The 21,774-nt window shown below is 41.4% G+C and overlaps 1 protein-coding gene across 8 annotated transcripts in view; it reads left to right on the forward strand.

The window, feature by feature from the left end:
• The window catches only part of CPEB3 (cytoplasmic polyadenylation element binding protein 3), a 204,876-nt gene that overhangs the window by 80,090 nt on the left and 103,012 nt on the right, over positions 1 to 21,774 (forward strand). For 6 of the 8 annotated variants that reach the window (XM_084763887.1, XM_084763890.1, XM_084763885.1 and 3 more), the window contains 2 exons: positions 2,061 to 2,220; positions 13,456 to 13,512. In XM_084763887.1, the coding sequence (XP_084620013.1) occupies positions 2,061 to 2,220; positions 13,456 to 13,512 (217 nt within the window). The remainder of the gene's footprint in view (positions 1 to 2,060; positions 2,221 to 13,455; positions 13,513 to 21,774) is intronic. The other 2 variants (XM_084763888.1, XM_084763889.1) reach the window with 1 other exon arrangement.

The following is a 21,774-nucleotide window of genomic DNA, read 5'->3' on the forward strand; positions in this document are numbered from 1 at the left end:
TATTACTAAGCGTGTTGGAGCTACAGCCCAGGAGAGAGGAAGAGAGGGGAAGGGGAGAGGGAGAGGAAAGGAGAGAGAGCTAGAGCACACTAACATAGAATCTAGATTTTAGCTTTGGGTGTTGGTCCCCAGGAGCCACCCGCTGTTCTTTTGAGGTAGGATTTCTCCCTGACCCAGCACTAACTGAGCAGGACAGCCTGTCTGGGCAGTGAGTCCCAGGAGCCTCCTGTCCCTGTCTCCCCAGCACACATCACCACAACCTGTACTTTTATGAAGGTCCAGAGGAGCTCAAGTCCTCATGCCTGCAAGGCAAGCACTTTGCCACCTGAGCTATCTCCCCAGACCACGAACGTGCATTTTAACCAGAACTACTTGTGATTTTGACAGTTTGACTGACATGAGTTCATTTCAACTTTAATACATCAAACACTTTCCTGAATACATTCACTCATTTTCCTGCTAGGTAGTCACCTACTCTCTTATGTCCTCTGCAGACAGGAACTCACTACCACTGCGCCAGCAAGGGCATTTCACCAGTCATTGCGTGCAATGCTATAGCTTCCATAGAAGTCGCTGTTTACTAGCCAGGGTGGGCTGGGTCACATTCTTTGGGTGGAATTTTTTGTTTGTTTGTTTTGTTTTTTTTGAGACAGGGTTTCTCTGTGTAACAGCTCTAGCTGCCCTGGAATTTACTCTGTAGTCCAGGCTGGCCTCGAACTCACAGAGATCCACCTGCCTCTGCCTCTCAAGTGCTGGGATTAAAGGCGTGCGTCACCACCGCCTGGCTTGGATGGAATTTTATACTCCTTAGGGTATTGGTTTTGAGTTTAGATCCGAGTTCTAATCTTTGCTAAATTCACTTGCCTTATGTGTACGATAGGTATGCTTTGACCTACTTTGCAAGATTGCATTAAAGACTAAAAAACAAAAAATAACAAACAAACAAACACCCAGACTGCCTTGGCCAGAAAGAATCTCAAATGTCATCATACAACCTTTTCTTTTGGGGGAAATGGAGGAGGGTCAGGGTCTTGTTGTGTAAGCCAGGCTAGCCTCCTACAGCAGCCTCTAACTGCTGGAATAACAGGCAACCCCCCCCCCCCCCATCAAACAGTCTAAACAGACTTATTGTTGTCATTTAACCTCCCCTTTATCATAAGTTTCTATTTCTTGCTTTAAAATTTTTTTTTGCATTTGTTTATGGATGTGTGTGTGTGTGTGTGTGTGTGTGTGTGTGTGTGTGTGTGTGTATGTGCATGCCACAGATTGCATGAGGAGATCAGAGGACAACTTGTACACGTCAATTCTCTACTTCCAATTGTCTTCGCATTTAAAAAAATAAGACTATTGGTATGTAGTATTGCTAGTCATAAATATTACAGTGGTTTTAATAATTACATTGAAACCATTGTCATGATTTTGCCATTGTTATTTTGAGACAATATCTGTTGTCTATAGCTTATTCAGGCCTGGAGTTTGCTACTTAGATGCAAGCTGCTGGTCTTGTTGCCTCAGTCTTTTCGTTCAATCATCTTTGATTTTTTTTTCAGAAATGTGATTCTGGTTTTACACTAAGTTCTCAGTTGTGTTCATTGGAAAACAGAGAGTGGATGGTAGAAGGCAAAGCTAATACATTTGACCCATTTTGTTTGAGAGAAAGTCAATCTGAAGGAATGGAACATTTACATTAGAGCCTGTTAGGAAAAGGATGCACTTTATTTATAGAAACTTCTTTTGAATGTATTGGCACTAAGACATTATTCTTAATAAAGAGTGAATGTGAGCCAGGCATGGTGGTGCATGCCTTTAATCCCAGCACTTGGGAGGCAGAGGCAGGTAGATTGCAGTGAGTTCGAGGCCAGCCTGGTCTACAAAGTGAGTCCAGAACAGCCAAGGCTACACAGAAACCCAGTCTCGGAAAAAAAAAAAAGTGAATGTGTTTTTAGAATTGTCTGTAACTTTCATTAAGTTTGCTATTCTGCAGCAGGAAGCAGAACAAATATCATGTTAATTTATGAAGTAATTTTATGTATTGTCTTGTTCTGTGTTTTTGTTTTTAGGACCGGAGTAGGCCATATGACACTTTTAACTTGCACTCCTTGGAGAACTCCTTAATGGATATGATAAGGACTGATCATGAGCCTCTGAAAGGTAAACACTACCCTCCCAGTGGCCCACCAATGAGTTTCGCTGATATAATGTGGAGGAATCATTTTGCAGGTTAGGAATATTCATATGTCCATTCTTGCTTGGTGTTTTAAGCAAAAAATCAGCTTTTTAATATTTGTGATTATTTTTTGCTTTTATTTGATTTTTGTTTGTTTGTTGTTTTGCTTCTGTAAAGCACTGTGGAATGTATTTAAAGTTGATTTTTTTTTTAACCTGGGTTCAGCTACCTACAGTAATCATAGTTGGTTACTTTAATCTGTTTTATTTGCCAGAAGTCTATGCTGGGTAGCTGAGGTCATGGTTATAGCATGAAACCAGAAGCTGAATTTTCTGGGCTTTGTACATTTGGAATCCTTAGCCAAATCTGTAGAATTCATTTAAGTCCAGGTGAACCTCAAGAAAGTATGGCATTTAGTAAGTCAGTTCCCAGAAGTCCTTCAGAAAGTTTCATATGATATGGTTCCATTGTGTTATCACAGCTTATGTGTGAGGAAGATGTCTTAAAGTGTGTACCTGTTTTGGGCTCAGTATGAGGTAGAATATTCCAAGATCAACAATGACTTTCTAATTTTAGAGTCCGTGTAAACTCATAATTACAGATGGTTCTTTCTATAGATTATTCAACGAGGCCCTACAATATTTTAAAGGCTGAAATGCAAGTTGCTGGTGTGGAGACATCCACTCCATTTTGAGTTAGGACATAAAAACAAACAATTTGCCACAGGGATGCCCATCTTGTGTGCGCTCTGCATCTTCTGGAATTGTGAGGACCACCCTGCCCCTTGGCTAGGCCCTTATCTAGCCATGACCAGCTGAACCTCTGAAATTTGTTCCCTCACCAGAAATCCTTCTCATCATTTTCTTGTCAAGCTCATCATTTTCTGCTGCTTTTCTTATTTCCCAAAAAAGAGAAGTAGTAATGGCAGGCAAGGAGAAAATACAGGGTATTGAGAAAAGCTGTATTTTAAAGCCTGCAGCAAAAGAAGAAAGAAAAGGAAAAAAATGCTGTTATATTTAGTTACTTACCACATCTTTCTTCAGTTAAAGATTGATGCATTATAATTTGAAGCACATTACACTCAGAGGTGTGAATAGTGTAAAAATAATAATATTCACAGATTTTGATTTTAGACTCTTTTAAGGTTACGATTGCCATTTTTCTCTATGGTGGGAGCCTCCCCTGACTACCCTAACATTTGACTCTTGTTAACTCCTGTATTCTGCTCTGTCTTCTCTGCTTTTCTCTTTTTATTTCCGAAACAGGGTCTTATTGTGTAGTTCAGGCTATATTGGAACACATTATATATCTCAGGCTGGCCCGCAGGACAATCCTCCTGCCTCTTCCTCTTGAGTGCTAGGATTATATGGGTACACCATTTTATTCTTTCAGAAAAAAAAAAAGGAAAGGGTTTTAGATAATAGTTGCCACATTAATTTTTTAGAATTTTGTATATACTAGTAAAGCAGAAGCTATTCGTGCCACATTAAGCTTAACATGGCATAATGAAAGAGAGTGACCTCACAGTAGAGTAACATAACCTTTTCCACTTGTGATGGCCTTTTAAAACTATAGGCCTCACTATCTCTGCATACTTTTCTTTACTAGCAAATGTGAAGTAAAAGACTGCTTCACCATATGTGTATTATGGCCTACCGAGGTCTTTAGTATGTACATTTTTATTGTTGAATATGAATATAGTTTTAGCTTCCCAATTTGTCATATTCTACTGCATGACTTCCTATAAACAGACTACTTCCCTGAGGTCAATGACATCACTATGTCCCTGTGGTCAATTACATCACTTGCACCTTTAGGAAAATATTTTGACATTGGGCATGGTGTTGCATATCCTAATCTCAGCAGTTGGGAAGCAGAGGCAGGGGGATGATACAATCTCAAGGCCAGTCTAGGCTTATACATAACAAGTTTCAGGCCACCCAGACTTGTATAGTGAGACTTGTCTCAAAAATCCCACAAAGAATAACAACAAAGAAGGAAGAGGAGAAAAGAAAGCATTTAAGGCACTTTTAGCTTTAGGGAGAAAGAAATTTGTCAGAGTAAAAGGGTAGCTAATAAATAAACAGAATACAAAGTCAGGCTGGAGAGATAGCTCAGACTGAGTACTTGTCTCTCACCACCATGGTCTGAGCTCAGTCTCAAGAAGCCAGTAAAAAGAGCTGGGTATGCTAGCATGGCCCACAATCCCAGTGCTGGGGAGAGAGAGGCAAGTCTCTGGGGCTCACTGCCCATGGGACTCACCTGCTTGGCAAGTTCCAGGCCATGAGAGACCCCATCTCAAAAACAAATAAACTAAAACCAAAACCTCACCAAAAACACGGGGCCAGAACCTGAGGAAGGACACCTGAGGTTGTCTTCTGTTGGATCTCCACATGTGTGAACCCTCACATGTGTGCACACATGTATCTGCGCACATGAACATGCATAAACACATAAGTAACTAAAAGCACAAGAAGCATTGTGATGATGTAGCCTTTATTTTGTATTTCTATTTTTCATAATAATAAATACCCATGTTTCTCTCTGTTTTTATAATTTATTCATTTATTGAACGTAAATCTAGACTTTCTAGTTGTTTTTTATCCTTGGTAATTTCTATGTGAGATTCTTCTTCACATAGCTTTTGCTTGAGGCATGTTCACAGTGATGGTGTGTGGGTCCAGAGATTGACTCAGCAGGGTGGGTGGGGCATTAGGAGGCAGGTAATGCACTAGGCACCTATTGTGTGGCTTCTGGAAATGCTTTGCCTGTGTGTCCTTAGGTCCTCAGTGTTGATGTTTCCCTCTTAAATGTAGAGTGGAGGTGGAGAAGGTCATGGTCTCAAAACTCAAGTGCAGAGTTAGGTCTTGAGGTGCTTGTTTGCACTGCTGTTATTTTTCTTAGGACTCAGTTTTCTTCTTTAGGAATAATTCCCACATTTTTGCTTAACTACAAAGAATGCATAGTGGGGGCGGGGGGAAGCCTGCTCTAGACTCAGGTCCTAGAAATAGCAAAGGTATTTAGTGGCCTTTATTAAGAGCCTCCCAGATGGTCTACATTTTCTATATAGTAGATGAAATTTCAAAGCACAGCCTTAACTTTGTACTCAGTCCAAACTGGATTTGAGTTCTTTATCTGCCCCTAGTTATCCACGGAACTGGACGCATTAGCTTCTTTAAAGCCTTATAATTAAAATAAAACACCTTATAAAATAGATGGAAGGACAAAGTCCCTGGCACAAGATGCTGTGCAGATATTACATGTGACTCCCTATGGAGGTGAGCGTGGACTGCTTAGTCCTTGACCTCTGTAATGAATTAAGCCACATCAGTGCAGATTTATTTCTTGGCCAGACTACAGCTAAACACTGGCTGAAGAGTGTCACGGTTGTTTTCATTTTCTATAGATAAGTAGTGACTGTTGGAAGGATAAACATCATTTTCAAAAGCTACATGTTAGGAGAGAGTAAAATAACTGTTACTTGACTTTCTAAAGCTGTACAAGTGAGTAGCATAGCTGTGTTAGTTACTGCTCTGTTGCTGTGAGGAGATGCCATGACCAAGGCAACTTATAAGAGAAAGTATTTGATTGGGGGCCTTGCCTACAGTTTCAGAGGGGAAGTCCATGACTACCATGGCAACAAGCATGGAGCTGAGCACTTACATCTCAAGTCTGAGGTGGGGGGGGGGAGAAAGGAGGGGAGAGAGTTGGGGCGGGGGAGACTGGGCCTGGTGTGGGCTTGTGAAACCTCAAAGCCCAGCCGTAGTGATACAACTTCAACAAGGCCACCTCCTGGTCTTTTCCTAAAGAGTTCCACCAACTAGGCAGCAAACATTCAAGTATGACATAAATTACTTCATGATATACTTAAAATGGACGTGATGTATATTCACAGTGACCATCTTATATAGAAGATACCAATATCTACTAGTTAAGGCATATTTTGTGAAAATCATTTTATTCAAGCATTTTGTTCTGTTTTGTTTTTGAGGCAGGATTTTTTTTTGTGTAGCCCTGTTTTTCTTGGAACTTGCTCTGTAGACCAGGCTAGCCTCAAACTTGGAGATCTGCCTGCCTCTGTCTGGGATTAAAGGTGTGCAGCACCTCCGCCCTGCTTTCAAGCATTCTTTTAAGGACTAGTGTGAGAGAATAGGAAGTTTAGGAAAAAATACTTCTGTTTCAGTAAATTACACCTCACATTTTTTTCAGTTGTGTTTGCACTCATGCTGGGCCGGTCTTGATGATGTATCACCGAGGAATACTTTCTGTGTGATGCAAGTGTGTATAGACGGATGGTAGAAGCCCTTGGTTTGAGTCCCAGCACACATAGCCTGCAGGAAAAAGGAAAGGAAAAAACACCTTCTGTTGCAGCTACTAGGCTAATTCAGACTAGAGTGACAGAGTAAGGTCTTTGCATCTTACCCTCGGATGTCCTTTTTGTTTGAGAGATGCCTCATATTGGTGACACAAGAGGTCATCAATGTTTTGAGATGAAAATAATGCCCGGCATGGTGGCCCATGCCTGTAATCCCAGCACTCGGAGAGGCAGAGGCAGGTGGATCTCTGTGAGCTCAAGGCCAGCCTGGTCTACAAAGCGAGTCCAGGACAGCCAAGGCTACACAGAGAAACCCTGTCTCGAAAGAAAAAACTGAGGGCTGGGGGCTGGGGGAGAAATGAAGTTGTGACTACTGTTACTTATTTGTTTTTAAGTACAGAAACCCTTGGATTAGCAAAGGTAGGAGTGGTGGAAGGGACTGATGTCTGCTCAAACCCAACCTTCCTCCTAACTGTAGGAAAGGAACATTTCTAGTGTTGGAAATAAGAGGAGAAAAGGGGGAAAAGGTTCATCACTGTACTCTCTTTATATGAGACTGTCTCCTGACTTGAAAACCTGTGGTCATTAGGCTTGACTGATCAGTTACCTTCCTACTAGAATAAGTAAGGAAATAGGTGTGTGCTCATTGGACACAGTGGCTAGAAAGCAAGACCGCATTCTCTGGCTGGGGAGCATCATATAGTGGCAGCTAGGCAACAACAGGAAGGGATGGGCTTCCTTCATCCCATGCAACCTCACGCTTGCATCAGGGTTCTGGTCTGCTGCCTGGGGATAGTGCCTGATGAACTGTTTCTATATATTTAAATTTTCTCTTCCTTTCTCATTCATGGAACTGAGATTTGAAAAATGAAAAGAGCAGGTGTTGGTTGAGAACTCAGATCGAAGGGCCTGTTTTTCAAAGGTAAACTGAAAGAGTCTGAGGAAAAAATAGCTCATCTTCTGGTAATAGTGCATTAGCATATGTAATTTGACAGAAACTTGGAAGATGTGAATGCCACCCCTCGCTGTTTCAGAGATACTTTATTCATCGTATTTAAATGTAACAGGACAGAGATACAAAATTGGTTCCCTTTGGGAATTTTTAGGTTTCCTTATTTTAGAAAAGAAGTACATGTTTATTAGTTTTTTTTTCCTACTTGATGCTCCAGAAGGAAATATGCTATTTATTTTGTAGCATGAATCATTGATTGGTTTTATTTCAATGTCAACTTCTCTCAGCCTGTGTCAGTTTGTCCTTTGCAAAGTTAGCCAATTCTGAGCTGCGCTTGTAGCTCAGTTTGTCAAGTGTCTCGAACCTCACTTTGATTCCCAGCACCTACAATGAAGAAAGACAAAAAGACCCTACAAACTCTAGGGGAAAGGTTTTGAGTCAGAAGTGTCTGTTCTCTGTATATTTTCAACCTTTTCTTCTCTTTGAGATTTACTTGGTGATCTAGACTAGCCTTGAACCCCTGTGTGTTAGAGGTCCTCCTTGGCTCAGCTTTCTTTGTAGCTACAACTAATGGTTTACATTACCTTGCCTGGTTTAAGATCCGGCATTTTCATCATCTAACAGTTATAAAAGGCAGATCATACCTGCATGCTAACTTCTAAATTTCTAATTCATCTGAGCTGCAGCTTTAACTAAGGAAACAAACACAAAGTATCTAAGAGTTTATGCAGGCCTGATACGATGGCAGCATGTGCCTGTAGCCCCAGTTACTAGGGAGGACATGACCGCAGTTCCCAGTACAGCCTGCTCCTCCCAGGAGGAAAAAGCAAAACAAGGCAAAAAAACCTTGTCTGTTGACTTCAGTTCTGAGCTCATGGTTTTATTTTTGCCTATTAGGAACAGATCTATAGTACCAGATTTTGCCAATGCCATAAAATTTTTTTTTAGTTAAAAAAACAAAACAAAAAATGTATGTGTTTTTGCAACATTCACAACACAACTTTTAAGAATCTCTTCTCTTTTTCTACCATGTTTCTGGGACTGAATTCAGACCGTTGGGCTTGGTGACGTATTTACTGGCTAAGCCGGCTCACCAGCCTCAATACCTCACCCATTCCCCTTTTCTGTTGTTTTGAGGCAAGGTCTTGCTGTGGAGCACGGATGTTTCTGTCTCAGTTTTTGAGACCACGCCTAACTTTACTGGTTTTTTTTTTTTTTTTTTTACATATTATATTTTTATACCTTATGGTACTTTTTCTCTGGGAGTGTATCTCTTAACTTTATAGAGAAAACAAGTAAACTTTAGTAGAATATGTTCTTGAAGCACTAACATTCTCTTTGAAACTGCTTAAGTACTTGACTTTTTTTTTTTTTGAGTAAAGTTGGTGATTAGAAAGATGTGTGCTGAAGAAATGGCTTTCATAGTAGTAATTATAAATTAATACAATATCCATCTTTCATTTTGGACACATAAAAATATGGGTTTAATTACACTCTGAAATAAATAAGGTAATTTTAATATATGAATGAATTGAGTGTGTGGAGACGTGATTTTTTTTCCATCTTAAATAAACAAACGTAACTCCACTCCCTGCCCTCTCCTAATCTCCTGTCTGCCACGTCCACTGATGTGGGTGAAGTGGGGCAGCCTCAGATTTCCACAGCGTCATTTAACTTAGACTAAGGATGCCGTCCCTCCAGCTTTGAAACTTTATACTTTACACTATACTTAAAGATAGCTAGCTGACAAGAACACTTTAAAAATAGCAGCCTCATGGACAGGTGACAGAATGTCACACCGGCAGCACCAGGCTGCAGTAACAAAATCACCAGATGTCGTACACTTAGTTCTGTTTTCACAGCTGAGTCAACAGCAGCATTTGTTGGACAGAAGGAAGCAAGAAGAACGGCCTCATCTGAATTTAGCATCAGGGTTTTTTTCCTGCCCATTACACATTTTCTCTTTCTTCTAAAATCCTTTAATAAGCACTGAAGTTCAGGTGCACATTGTACTAAGAGAAGACTATTAAATGATTGCAGTCTTAGGAAGGAAAGCCTCATGTGTGTTCTCCAGTTTGAAAGATAAAAATAAAACTGATTGTGTTTGTCTTTAGTCATCTTAGTTTTCCATATATTCTAATTTTTATTCAGTGAAAATAGATTATATTTTATATTCTTTTTTTTCTTTTTCTTTTTGGATTTCTGAGATAGGGTTTCTCGGTGTAGCCTTGTCTGTCTTGGAACTTGCTCTGTAGACCAGGCTGGCCTCGAACTCACAGCGATCCGCCTGCCTCTGCCTCCCAAGAGCTGGGATTAAAGGTGTGCGCCACCACGCCCAGCTTACATTTTATATTCTAAACACTAATTTTTGAAGCGATGAAAAAACTAAAAATTCATATGTAACTTTACAAAATAAAACATTATACTTAGTAGGAAGCCTACATTATGTTTAGATTATCAATTCTAGGGATCTAGCATCAAAACAGAGCTTTTTACAAGATTTATGTTACTTTTTATCCAAAATCCATTGAAAAATTTAGGGAGAAGACCGGGAAAGGTTAAACACTTCTAGGCTTTTTTTTTTTGCCTTCCACCTATAAGATACCGTCTGAGCCTCTTGTTCTGCTTTTTAAGAAAGACAGAGTTCAAGTAACCAGTGAGGGCAGAAGGTAGTACTGTCTTGTCAAGCGGACACGTTCTAGGTCCTCAAGAAAGAGTCCAAAGGGGGAGGGGGTGTAGCTGTGCTCATGCTGTGAGGGCAACATTCCAGGGAACACAGAAAAGTTATCTGACGCAGTGGAGAGCATGACATTCTCTACTGTACGGAACTGAAGTTGAATGAAGAACAGCTGAGTTAGGGTGTACCTGATGTCCTTGACGGCCCCTTTTTTACTGTAGTAATATTAAGGACCTTGTAAGGACCCATACTGCCCTTTGTTCACTGGTCAAGATGGAAGAGGTCCTGCTTTTCATGCTTTGTTTAAACAAGGTCTCTCATTGTGCAGCCTCGTCTGGCCTAGAATTCACAGACTTCACCTGTGCACCACTCTCTGACTTTTTCATGTTGGTTATTTTTGTTTGCTTGGTTTTTGAGATGGTTTTGCTGTACAACTCAGGCTGGCCTTGAGTTTGATTCCTGAGTGCTGGGGCAGTGTGTGCCATCATCCAACTACAGAGGTCCTATTTTCCTTAAGTTCTAAGGGACAGTGAGTTTGAGGTCCTAATGGGCTTTTATGTAGACTTTTCAGCAACTGGCTATTGTGGTTAGTACCCTAGATATGACGAAGCTGAATTAGAGAGCATCGCTTTAGTGTTGATGGATGTTAGTTTTAGGTGTAAAGACCATGGATTTGGCTAACTAAAGCCAAAATATATTCTCTTATTGAGTCAAAGCTGTTCTTTTTTTTTTTTTTTTTTTTTTTTTTTTTTTGGTTTTTCGAGACAGGGTCTCTCTGTAGCCTTGGCTGTCCTGGACTCACTTTGTAGACCAGGCTGGCCTCGAACTCACAGTGATCCACCCGCCTCTGCCTCCCGAGTGCTGGGATTAGAGGCGTGCGCCACCGTGCCCGGCTAAAGCTGTTCTTGTAATAAATTTTTGTGAAGTAGTTTTTGATCAAGCTGCATATGATAGAGACTATGACTTTCAGAGACTCTATAGTGACCTAGGAATTAGAAAATCGTAGTAAGGCATATGGGACAACTACAGACATGTGCATTGTGTCTTCCATTTATGGGTTACTTAGAAACTCCTAGTAACTAGCTTGTACTTAATATGAAAACAGTTTTTCTATGAAAATTGCGTATTCAAGAATATTTTTTATTATTCTTTGACAATTTCATTGATTTTTTCCCCATTCTTTTACACACACACACACACATACACACATACACACACACACACACACACACACACACACACACACACACACCTCAATACACCAATGAAAATGTTAAGTTGAGTGAGGACTTTGGCTTTTTTCATTTTGTTTTCCTCTGGTATATTAGTTTAGTAGTGATGTTTGCCTCCAGGTCCCAGTAACAGAGCTTAATACTAAATGAAAGCTGACACCTTTACAATTATATATAGAACTGTATCTGTTGTAAAAAAAATGTGTGTGTGTGTGTATATATATATATACACACATACATATATGTATATGATGTATATGTACACATACATATCAATTAGAAACCTTTATCTCCAGCTTTTTTTTTTTACAGTTTCCTCTATATTATTCTCCCCCAAATATGATTGACATTTTCTCAGCAGTGGCTATAAAATGAAATGAACATTTTTTTTTCTGTAAAAATTTCTCAGTGGTAAAATACTTGTCTAAAATTAATATTTTTGTGAATTTCAAGATGATTCTTGGCGTAACTATACATGAAAACTTTACAGAGTCAAATACATAAAAATTACACCTTAGTTATTGTTTCAATATCCTTTTGAGTCTTTAATTTTTAAAACAGGGTATTACTCTGTAACTATACACTGGCCTTGAATTCCCAAGATTCCTCTTCCAAGTTCTTGGATTACAGGGGTGAGCCACCACACCCAATTTTGATAACTATTTTCCTGAAGGAATCATAAAATCTTGCATGGTAGTTCCTTTCCCCCTCTCTGGGTTTAGTTTTTATTTTTGGTACACCCATTTTATGTCTAATAATGAAAAAAGCAGCAAGTGCCTGCATTTTCATTCTGTACCCCTGTATCTTTCCCACTGTGCTTCTGAACTTCAGTCTGTACCCCTGCATCTTTCCCACTGTGCTTCTGAACTTCAGTCTGTACCACTGCATCTTTCCCACTGTGCTCTGAGTCTCACTCTGTCGACCTCCCACAAGTCTTCCACTCTCTATCCCAGTGGGCCATAAACGGAAACATCTGATTCTATTTATTGTCTTATAGATTAGGAGTTCAAACTTTGTGAAGGGATACAGGATAAACATTTTAGGGTGTACAGGGCACAGGCCTCTGTTGCCTCTGCTTTTGTTCAGTTTTCCAGACCATTAAAAATGTAAAAATGAGCCAGGTGTGGTGGCGCACGCCTTTAATCCCAGCACTTGGGAGGCAGAGGCAGGTGGATTGCTGTGAGTTCGAGGCCATCCTGGACTACAAAGTGACTCCAGGATAGCCAAGGCTACACAGAGAAACACTGTCTTGAAAACAAAGCAAATAAACAAACAAAATGTAAAAATGATTCTTTGCCTCAGAGGTACATGAAATAGGAAACCAACCAATGTGGGCAGAAGTTTCAATTCTCTTATTATTTATAAAGATGGAAATCTGTAAAGTCACACTTGTCACAAGAGTAGTTAGTGGTGGAACCAGGCATGGTGGGGCTTTCTTCTAATCCCAGTGCTTGCGGGAGGCCAAGACAGGCAGATCTCTGTGAGTTAGAGGCGAGCCTAGTGTACACAGTGAGCTCTCGATCAGCTCGGGACACATGGTCATAAGAGAAAGCAACCCACCACACAGACAGATAGTGCTGGGGCAGCTTAAGAGCTCGGGACTTTTATATCAGTTGTACCCCCTACTTATTTGCATAAATTTTACATCTTTCTTCATTTTGCTACTCTGGTAATTATGTTGCATTTTTTGAGCCATTATGAAACTGTATCTTTTTATTGCCTCTAAACTTCATGTTTATATACATCTATAAATTTCTCTTTTTTGATGCCTTAATTTGAAGGACATGAATAAATAATTATTTAAATAAAATGTTCATCCAAGAAATTGACTTGATTAAATTTTAATATGAGAGATGTACAAATTTCAGACTCTAATGGAAGCTTCTTTTTGTTTGGTTGTATTTGTGTTGAGACTTTGGCTTTGTTTTAAGATTTTTCATGTCTGTGTTTTATGAATTGATTTAAAAGTTGTTGTAAATGCTTTGGCCTTGATAGCATTGCTATAGATTAATCTGTAGTGTTTTGTAATGTTTATATTTTGCAATGTATGTGAAACAATTATACTGAACAATGATTTCTTTGTGCTTAAGATAAAATTGCTTTATTTTCCAGGACGCATGGGAATAAATTTCCACCATCCAGGAACAGATAACATTATGGCACTTAACAGTAAGTCTTCATCTGAAATACTCTATGATAGTATCAGTGAGGTTTGCAACATGCAGTTTCTGCTTAATTAGGTTTTCAATGTTTCATCGTTTACTGAGTGTAGTGTAGATCACTGTTCTATGCGAGCGGTTCTCAGAGGAGGATTTCTACACCAGCATCAGTATTGCTTGGGAATTTACTAAAACCACAACATTTCAGGGACTTCTACAGACCTACTAAATGAGGAAGTTTAAGAATGAATTCCAGGCCAGGCGGTGGTGGCACAGGCCTTTAATCCCAGCACTTGGGAGGCAGAAGCAGGCGGATTGCTGTGAGTTCGAGGCCAGCCTGGTCCTCAAAGCGAGTCCAGGACAGCCAAGGCTACACAGAGAGACCCTGTCTCAAAAAAAAAAAAGAATGAATTCCGGAAATTTGTTTGCATTAGCAGTCAAGCAAGTGATTCTGAGTAAGCAAAAGCTTGAAAACTTGCTCCTGTGAACTAATCAGGCCCGTGTGTGTAAGTAAAATTTTATAACAGTAATGGGAAACGTTTGCCAGCTCCTACACTATACCATGGGGGGGGGGGCGGTAATGAAAGAAGGAAGGAAGGAGGGAGGGAGGGGGCGGGCAGAAAATAAATGAGTCAAAAGTTAACTAATTTATACATAGCTCATAATTTCCTCACTGTGGTAAAAAGCCCATAGATGTTTGAAGATGGGCACTCAGGGCTTTTGATGAAATTTGTATACTATAGATGTCAGCTTTGCTGGTCAAAAGTGGTTTTGTCAATATAATTATGGGTTATATTCTAGAGCCACAAAAAATATTACCCAGAATATTGCTGTGTTGTTCATTTATTTGTCAAGTCAGGGGTGGTGACACACCTGTAATCCCAGCACTTGGAGACAGAGGCAGAAGAGGATCAGGAGTTCAAGGTTACACTCACTAAGTAGAGAGCCTGAGGCCAGCTTAGGTCACTGAGACTTTGCTTTAAGAGCACCATGCCTGAATGTTTCATATCACTCAATGCACACAACACAAGAAACAGTATATTTGTAGGTTAGAAAAGGGTTAAAGAAACAGGATGGCAGTGGCACACACCTGTAATCCCAGTACTCAGGAGGCAGAGGTGGGCGTGATCTCTTTGAGTTCGAGGCCAGCCTGATCTGTCCAGGACAGCCAAAGCTATCACAGAGAAACCCTGTCTGAAAGAAAGAAAGAAAGGAAGAAAGAAAGAAAGAAAGAAAGAAAGAAAGAAAGAAAGGAAAAGAAAAAGAAAAGGGTTAAAGAAGCCACAGTAGAGTCCAGGAGTTAAAACAGTCTTTATGGATGTAGAGGCCGAGAGCTGATATGGACAGAAGCAATCCTTTCAGTAGCTCGAGACAGTAGAAGGGACTCAGTTGGAGAATTGCTAGAGGCACACAGAGCCAAGCCACAAGGTCTGTTGGTTGAGCAGGCCTGAAAAGGTGAGGTATAAGACTAGAGATCCTAGATGCAAGGCATGAAGGAGGGGCTTTAAAGTATAGTGTGCTCCATCATCATCGAGATTATAGCTGAAATGAAGCCTCAGGGACAGCCAGGAGTTCTCAGCCTGTGTGTCCCTTGATGCACAGGTGGATGGTCAGATGACAGGCCAGAGGGGCTGTTGCCGTCACACTGTTAGATGTCTTGTCTCTATGGAATCTAGGTGAGGGATTTTTTACTCTTTGTTCTGATATGTTCTGGGGTCTGGTTTCTCTGACCCAGTTTTAGTATATCTGTATGCTCCTATGTTCCCAAACGTCTTTCTATCAGTTTACAGGCAGCACCTTTTTTGGTTTTTGGGGGTGGGGATAGTTAACAGTCTGTGCCTCATGGGTGTGCTGGACAGATATTATATCTATGTGCACAAAAATGTGCATAATCACCCTGCTTTTGTGTTAACACTCAAAATGGTACCTGGTGTTGCTTGTAAAATGAAAGTAGCCCAGGGCAAGGCATAGCCTGAAAACTTATTTTACAATGTGGCGTAATTTAGAGCAGAGAACAGTGTGATCTCCACACCTTGTCTCCAAAAACAAGAGCACTGGAAGAAGTACCTTGCCAGTGTCAATTTGCTCTCCAGCTTCTACAGACACAACTATACAAACAAACAAACAAAAAAACCTCCATAGCGTTGTTTGTTGTCGGGAGGCCTGGGTGAGCTGTTGACTCTCAGAATTGCAGTTTTCTCTTTTGTCAAATGAATGATGCACATCGTCTCAGATGTGCAGGCCAATTCCTGGTGCACATGGGACACATACTGAATAAATGTAGGGCTGTACATGTTGTCTCCTTCCTGAGTAAGGATTTTGAAATGCCATTAGAATTTCCTAAGGCAGATTTTAGATTCTCTAAACTATATACACATTTAAAGTACACATTTAAAATCCCACACATTTCCTTGGATCCAACACACACTCTGAGCACGTGATAGTCGCAGGAGCTGCTTGGTGACACAAGCCCTGATCCGTGTTATGTTTCCTGTTTGGAGAGCCAGTGTGCACCTCTCACTTCCTAATCTCTGGAAGAAAGACACTTTACAGTGAGATTACGCTACATTGTATGTGGGTGAGGAGACTTGATAACATGCTTAGCCAAGCTTCTAGGAACTCTGAGGAGAATTTGGCAGAGGGTGGGTGCTGACTAGGAGACCAGTGTGACGGCATTGTCTGCCCGAAGCACTTGCTGTGCGTCTGGCCAGTGCCATAATTTGTCATGATGGGAACTGTCTGCTGCAAGAGAGAGAGGATGTAACTTGATTATTTCCACGTAGAAAATGAAATTAAAAGACATTTTTTTCAAAAGGTTTTGATTATTTTGGTTTATAAAATAACATCTCGTTTATGAGATTTGCACTCTGTACATCTGTGGCTTCTTTAAATCTCCCTTTGAGCATCAGTTTTATCTATTAGAGAAAGGAGGCTGATTAGGTAATACTCAAAACAACTTTTTTACTGTGGAGAATGTGTGTGGGGTAGGGGAACTTACACATGCGTGTCCTAGGTGTGGAGGTCAGAAGGCCGTTTTGCCAGTATCTGTGTCACATGTTGATGAGCGATATAGATAGTTGGAATGGGGTGGCAGACAAGAGAGTATCAGTCTTCACATGCTTCTTGGGAGTTCCCCCAAGGTTGACAAGGTCGGTTGGTTTCTCAAAATAAACCATTAAAAACATCCAGGGTTTGGCTTTCTGCATGACCTACAGTCTGCTCTCTTTCAAAGCCATCTCATCTTGACATGGTCATGTGGGATTTGCATGCTTTGACACATTGGCAGGTACAGTATTTTCCATCTCGTGTATTGTTGAGCCCAGCTCATCTAGCGACATGTATGTAATATGCGCAGACATGTTTGTGTGTATGAATGTATTTAGTTAGAGACCAGGTTAGCTTGGGCGTTGAGATTCTCCCACCTCCACCTCTCAGATGTTGGGCTTTCCCCTGTGTGCCACCACCCGTAGCTCTATAATCTCTGCCCTTCCCACCTCCACCCTCCATAGAAACCCAAACTTGGTTTCTGTGAGAGTGTCTGACTAGCTCAGGCTAGCCTCAGACTCACTAGCCCAAATTTTTAATTCTTGTTTGTTTTGTTTTGTTTTGTTTTTTCAAGACAGGGTTTCTCTGTGTAGCCTTGGCTGTCCTGGACTTGCTTTGTAGACCAGGCTGGCCTTGAACTGACAGAGATCCACCTGCCTCTGCCTCCCCAGTGCTGGGATTAAAGGATCCCATGCCCGGCTTTAATTTTTAACTCTTAACCACAGGGCTGGCATTGTGGATGTTTGCCCCATGCCCAGCAATACTTAAGTATTTTTTGTCCTCTTCTGATTTCCCTTATCATTTGTCATCCCAAAGTTCTTGTCCTATGAAGAGCAGTTTTTCCTTTCCCTTAGGAATGATTGAGATAAAATTAAGGATCTCTAAAATTTATGGTGGTGCCCGCCTTTAATCCCAGCACTTGGAGGCCGAGGGAGGAGGATGGCTATGAGTTCAAGGTCTGCCTGGTCTACACGGTTCCAGGACAGCCACAACTACATAGAGGGATACTGTATCAAAACAAATAAAACAACAATCACTATAATTTTATTAATTTACAATTTTTGATTGTTGAAAGGGACTAAATATAAGTTGAACTCTATTTTTTAAAAAAGAAAGGAAGGGCTGGAGAGATATCTCAGAGGTTCAGAGCACTGGCTGCTCTTCCAGAGGTCCTGAGTTCAATTCCCCGCAACCACATGATGGCTCACGACCATCTATAATGAGATCAGGTGCCCGCTCCTGGTGTGCAGGTGTACATGAAGGCAGAAGACTGTATACATAATAAATAAACAAATAATAAGGAAGTTAGGTGGCAGTGGCACACCCCTTTAATCCCAACACTTGGGAGGCAGAGGCAGGTGGATATCTGTGAGTTTGAGATTGGGGACAACCAGGTTATACAGAGAAACCCTGTATTTAAAAAAAAAAAATAGGTGAGAGGAGTGGCTGGGAAAAAAAAACAAAACAAAAAGCAACATAGCAGAAGTGACACATAGCTGTAGTCCCAGCACGTGGGAGGTTGAGGTATGAGAATAGCATGTGGAAGATCAGCCTGGACCACACGGTGAGTGTTGAATGGTGAGGCGAGGAAATATGTGACCTGTAGCTCCTCCTTTCTTACCATGAATAATCTGTTTTTCTAAACTCTGCACAAAGCCACCATTCATTATGTCCTTCTTTTACCCCTGGGCTCACCCAAACCTGGGTTTCCTCTGGAGATACAGCTACATTTTCAGCTTTCTTGACTGGATGGTGAGCGGTCCAGAGCTGGCTTTTGCTCTTCTCAGTGTATGTCTCCCAGCTGCTTTTGTTTTTTTGAAACAGGATTTCTTTGTGTATCTCGGGTTGTCTTGGAACTCACTTTGTAGACTAGACCGGCCTCTAACTTAGAGATCCACCTGTCTCTGTCTCCTGAGTGCTGCAATTAAAGATAAGCACTACTAGCACCCAGCTCCCAGTTATAGCTAACTCTGGGAATCACCTCTCAAGTATCATCCAGGAAATAATCTTAGGAGAGAAGGGTGGATGGGGCACAAGGTGTAGAAAGCAAGGAGGAATTAGCAGTAGTCTATAAACACTGAGGATATAGGAAGGTTTGCCAGAGTCTGCTTGTGTGCATGCACATGCGTAGGCACATATATTTATGTGTGTATGTCTGTACATATATGTGTGTGAATGAACATGCATGTAGAAGCCAGAAGACAACCTTGAGTATCATTTCTTTGGAGCTGTCCACCGTATTTTGTAGATTTGTCTTACTAGCCTAGTACTTGCTGAATATATGAGGCTGGCTGGTGGGCCAGTGAGCCCCAGAGATGTACTGTGTCAGCCTCCTCCGCACTGGGATTGTGAAGTGTGTACCACTGTGCTCCACTCACCTTCCACCCTGCAGGAGTTCCTATGCTCACAAAGTAGGTCTCATTTTTCTTCAATAAAAATGGCAGTAACTCTAGAGAGAACCTGAGCAGTTAAGAGTACTTCCTGCTTTCTCAGAAGACCCAAGTTTCATTTCTAGCATCTATATTGGTCAACTTATAACTACCTGTAACTCCAGCTCCGGGGGATTCAATGGCATCTTCTGGCCTTCCAGGATACCTAACATATATATCACATACACTCACACACATGAGACTACAGTTATAGATGGTTGTGAGCCACCATGTGTGTGCTGGGAATTGAACCTCTGGAAGAGACATCTTTCCAGCCCAAAATGAGTAAAATTTTAATACTGCAAATCTAGTAATTTGCAGGCCTATGTTTGGGTTGGATTCTGCTTCAAAAAAGAAATGAATTCTTGGGCTGGAGTGATGGTTCAGTGGTTGGGAGCACTGACTGTTCTTCCAAGGGCCCAGATTCAATTCCCAGCATCTATATGGCAGCTCACAACTGTCTGTGACTCTAGTTCCAGGGGATCTGACACTCTCACACTAATACGTGTAAAATTAAAATTAAAAAAAGAAATGAGTTCTTTCAGTGTTGTGGAATATAAAAAGATGGTAGGAGAAACTCTCATTCATCAGTAAGACCCTCTGCTTGTCCAGTATTTCCAAAATAAAATAAGTTTTGAAGCAGTGTGACCTTTCCTCTAGAATGGGTAATAATTTTCCTTGCTGTTGTAATAATTATCCACTGAGCCATCTTCTTTATTTTTACTCCAAAGCACTATAACTTAGCATAATACATCTTTTTCTCTGCCAGAAAAGGAGGGAGGCTCCTGAGCCTGCTTCTGGCTACCTATGTAGTAGTATTTGTATCAAACAGATTTTAGCGGAAGAGTAGTGTATGGTTTTGTTTTTCTGTGTCGTGGGTAAGCACTTGCTTGAGCAGTTTTGTGGCTTTCCATGGGATTGTTTCTGATTAGGTAGTTGTTCCTCTGTCATGTTGATTCTCAGAAAAGTGCCTCTATCACTGGTCCAACTCAACCAGTTTAAGGTCAAGTCCATGATCAAATCTAGGATGCACAGTATCAGTTTAAAAGGTGTCACTGCCATCGGTGTGCAGTTTATTCCTTCTATCTTTAATTCCTTTCCCAGTTGAAAATAGGCTGTGGGACACTGGCAAATGCAAGGAAGTGCTTGATGAGGAGTGCACATTAACGGGGTGGAGCCCTTAGCTTCCAGCAGCTCTCTGCCAAGCCTCTGAAATCACAGGAAACCTGCCCACGCAGTGTCCAACTGACGCAGCTGTGGATGGCCGTGCCTGGCCCATCTGATGTCACCTCTTACAGGCTTCATAACCTTAGGGCCTCAGTCTTCTTTCATTCATTCTTCCAGACAGGGTTTCTCTATGTAGCCTTGGCTGTCCTAGACTTGCTTTGTAGACTACGCTGGCCTTAAACTCAGAGATCCACCTCCCTCAGCCTCCCGAGTGCTGGGATTACAGGCGCGCACCACCACACCCGGCTCTATGGCTTCAGTCTTAACTCCTCTTTGTCTCTGATTTCTTCCCCTGTGAAGAGGAGATAATGATGATGAAGATGACTGTTAGATAGCACAGTGGCTGACTTGTAGCTCCAGCTCCTGTGAGCTGCCCCTGCCTTTGGTTCTTGCCTCAGTTTTATAGCTGTCTGATAAAGATCTCCCTTGATGTGCATGTTAGAGTTCCAAAATAAGAGCTTATGTTATTGATTACTTTTATTTTTGAGGCATGGTCTTACGGTGTACTCAGGTTGGCCTTGAATGTGCACGATCCTCCTGCTTCTGAGCCACCATGCCTAGGTTTTTGCTTTTTTGATGCCTGGCACTTAAAAGTTTTCATTCTGACATCTCCCAAGTTGTCCTTAGTGCTTGAAGTTAGAGATAAGTAGAAAATCTGAAGTGCCATGTCCCTCTGACAGAGAAATGAGCCTTATCTGCATCTTCCTCATAGAACGCCCAAGGCAGTTAGAAATTGAAGAGTGCTAGAGGAAAACCTGGACGGTTTGGGTCCTCAAACTCAAATCTTAAAATGGAGTGGGGAGCTGAGAAGGGGGATGCCTGAGAAGCGAGAGGCCCTGGGTTTTACCACCCGGAACTGTAAGTGAAAGAGAAAACAGCTACATACCAGCCAGAAAGACACTGGGCTGCCTGAGGAGTCCCCGAGCCATTCACTGACCACCGAACATGTCATCACACACTGGGCCACTGGGAATGTCAGCCAAGGCTGTCCTCTACCTGTCCCTTCCTAACTGGTGCCCTTGACCTATTTTGGAATCCTTTCTTTGTTTGTGTTAGAACTGAGAGCCGACATGGCGTCTGTGGAGTTAAAAGAGGAAACACAAAGGGCATTGGTTATGCTGGGCTGACTCCCTTGGCTGCTCAGTCTCCTCTCTCCCTCCTCCTCATGCCTTGCTCAGCTGAGAGGAAGTGGCAGAGAAGGAGCTGAGCACATGATGTGGATGTGCCAGAAGAAGAAGAAAGCCAGCTTTGCTAGAATTCCTAATGGAATTAAAAAAAAAAAATCAACAAGTACGTTGTTATTTTTGCTTACTGTGAGAGATAAGTAAAACGTATTTTTTGTTTTGTTGAGGCAGAGTCTTGCTATATAGCTTTGGCTGGCCTGGAATTTACTGTGTAGCCCTGGCTGGCCCCTGTCTCAGCCTCCCAAGTGGTAGAATTACAGGCTTGGGTGACTACCTGATTCTAAGAAAATATTTTTGTCTGTGTTTGTGGGATTGTGTGTATCTGTAAGATGTAGCTAGGTAGCTTCATTGAGACAGGGTCTCTCTGTGTTAGCCTTGGCTGTCCTG

The sequence above is a fragment of the Acomys minous genome, assembly GCF_964271855.1.
Source record: "Acomys minous genome assembly, chromosome: 2".
Classification (NCBI taxonomy): Eukaryota; Metazoa; Chordata; class Mammalia; order Rodentia; family Muridae; genus Acomys; species Acomys minous.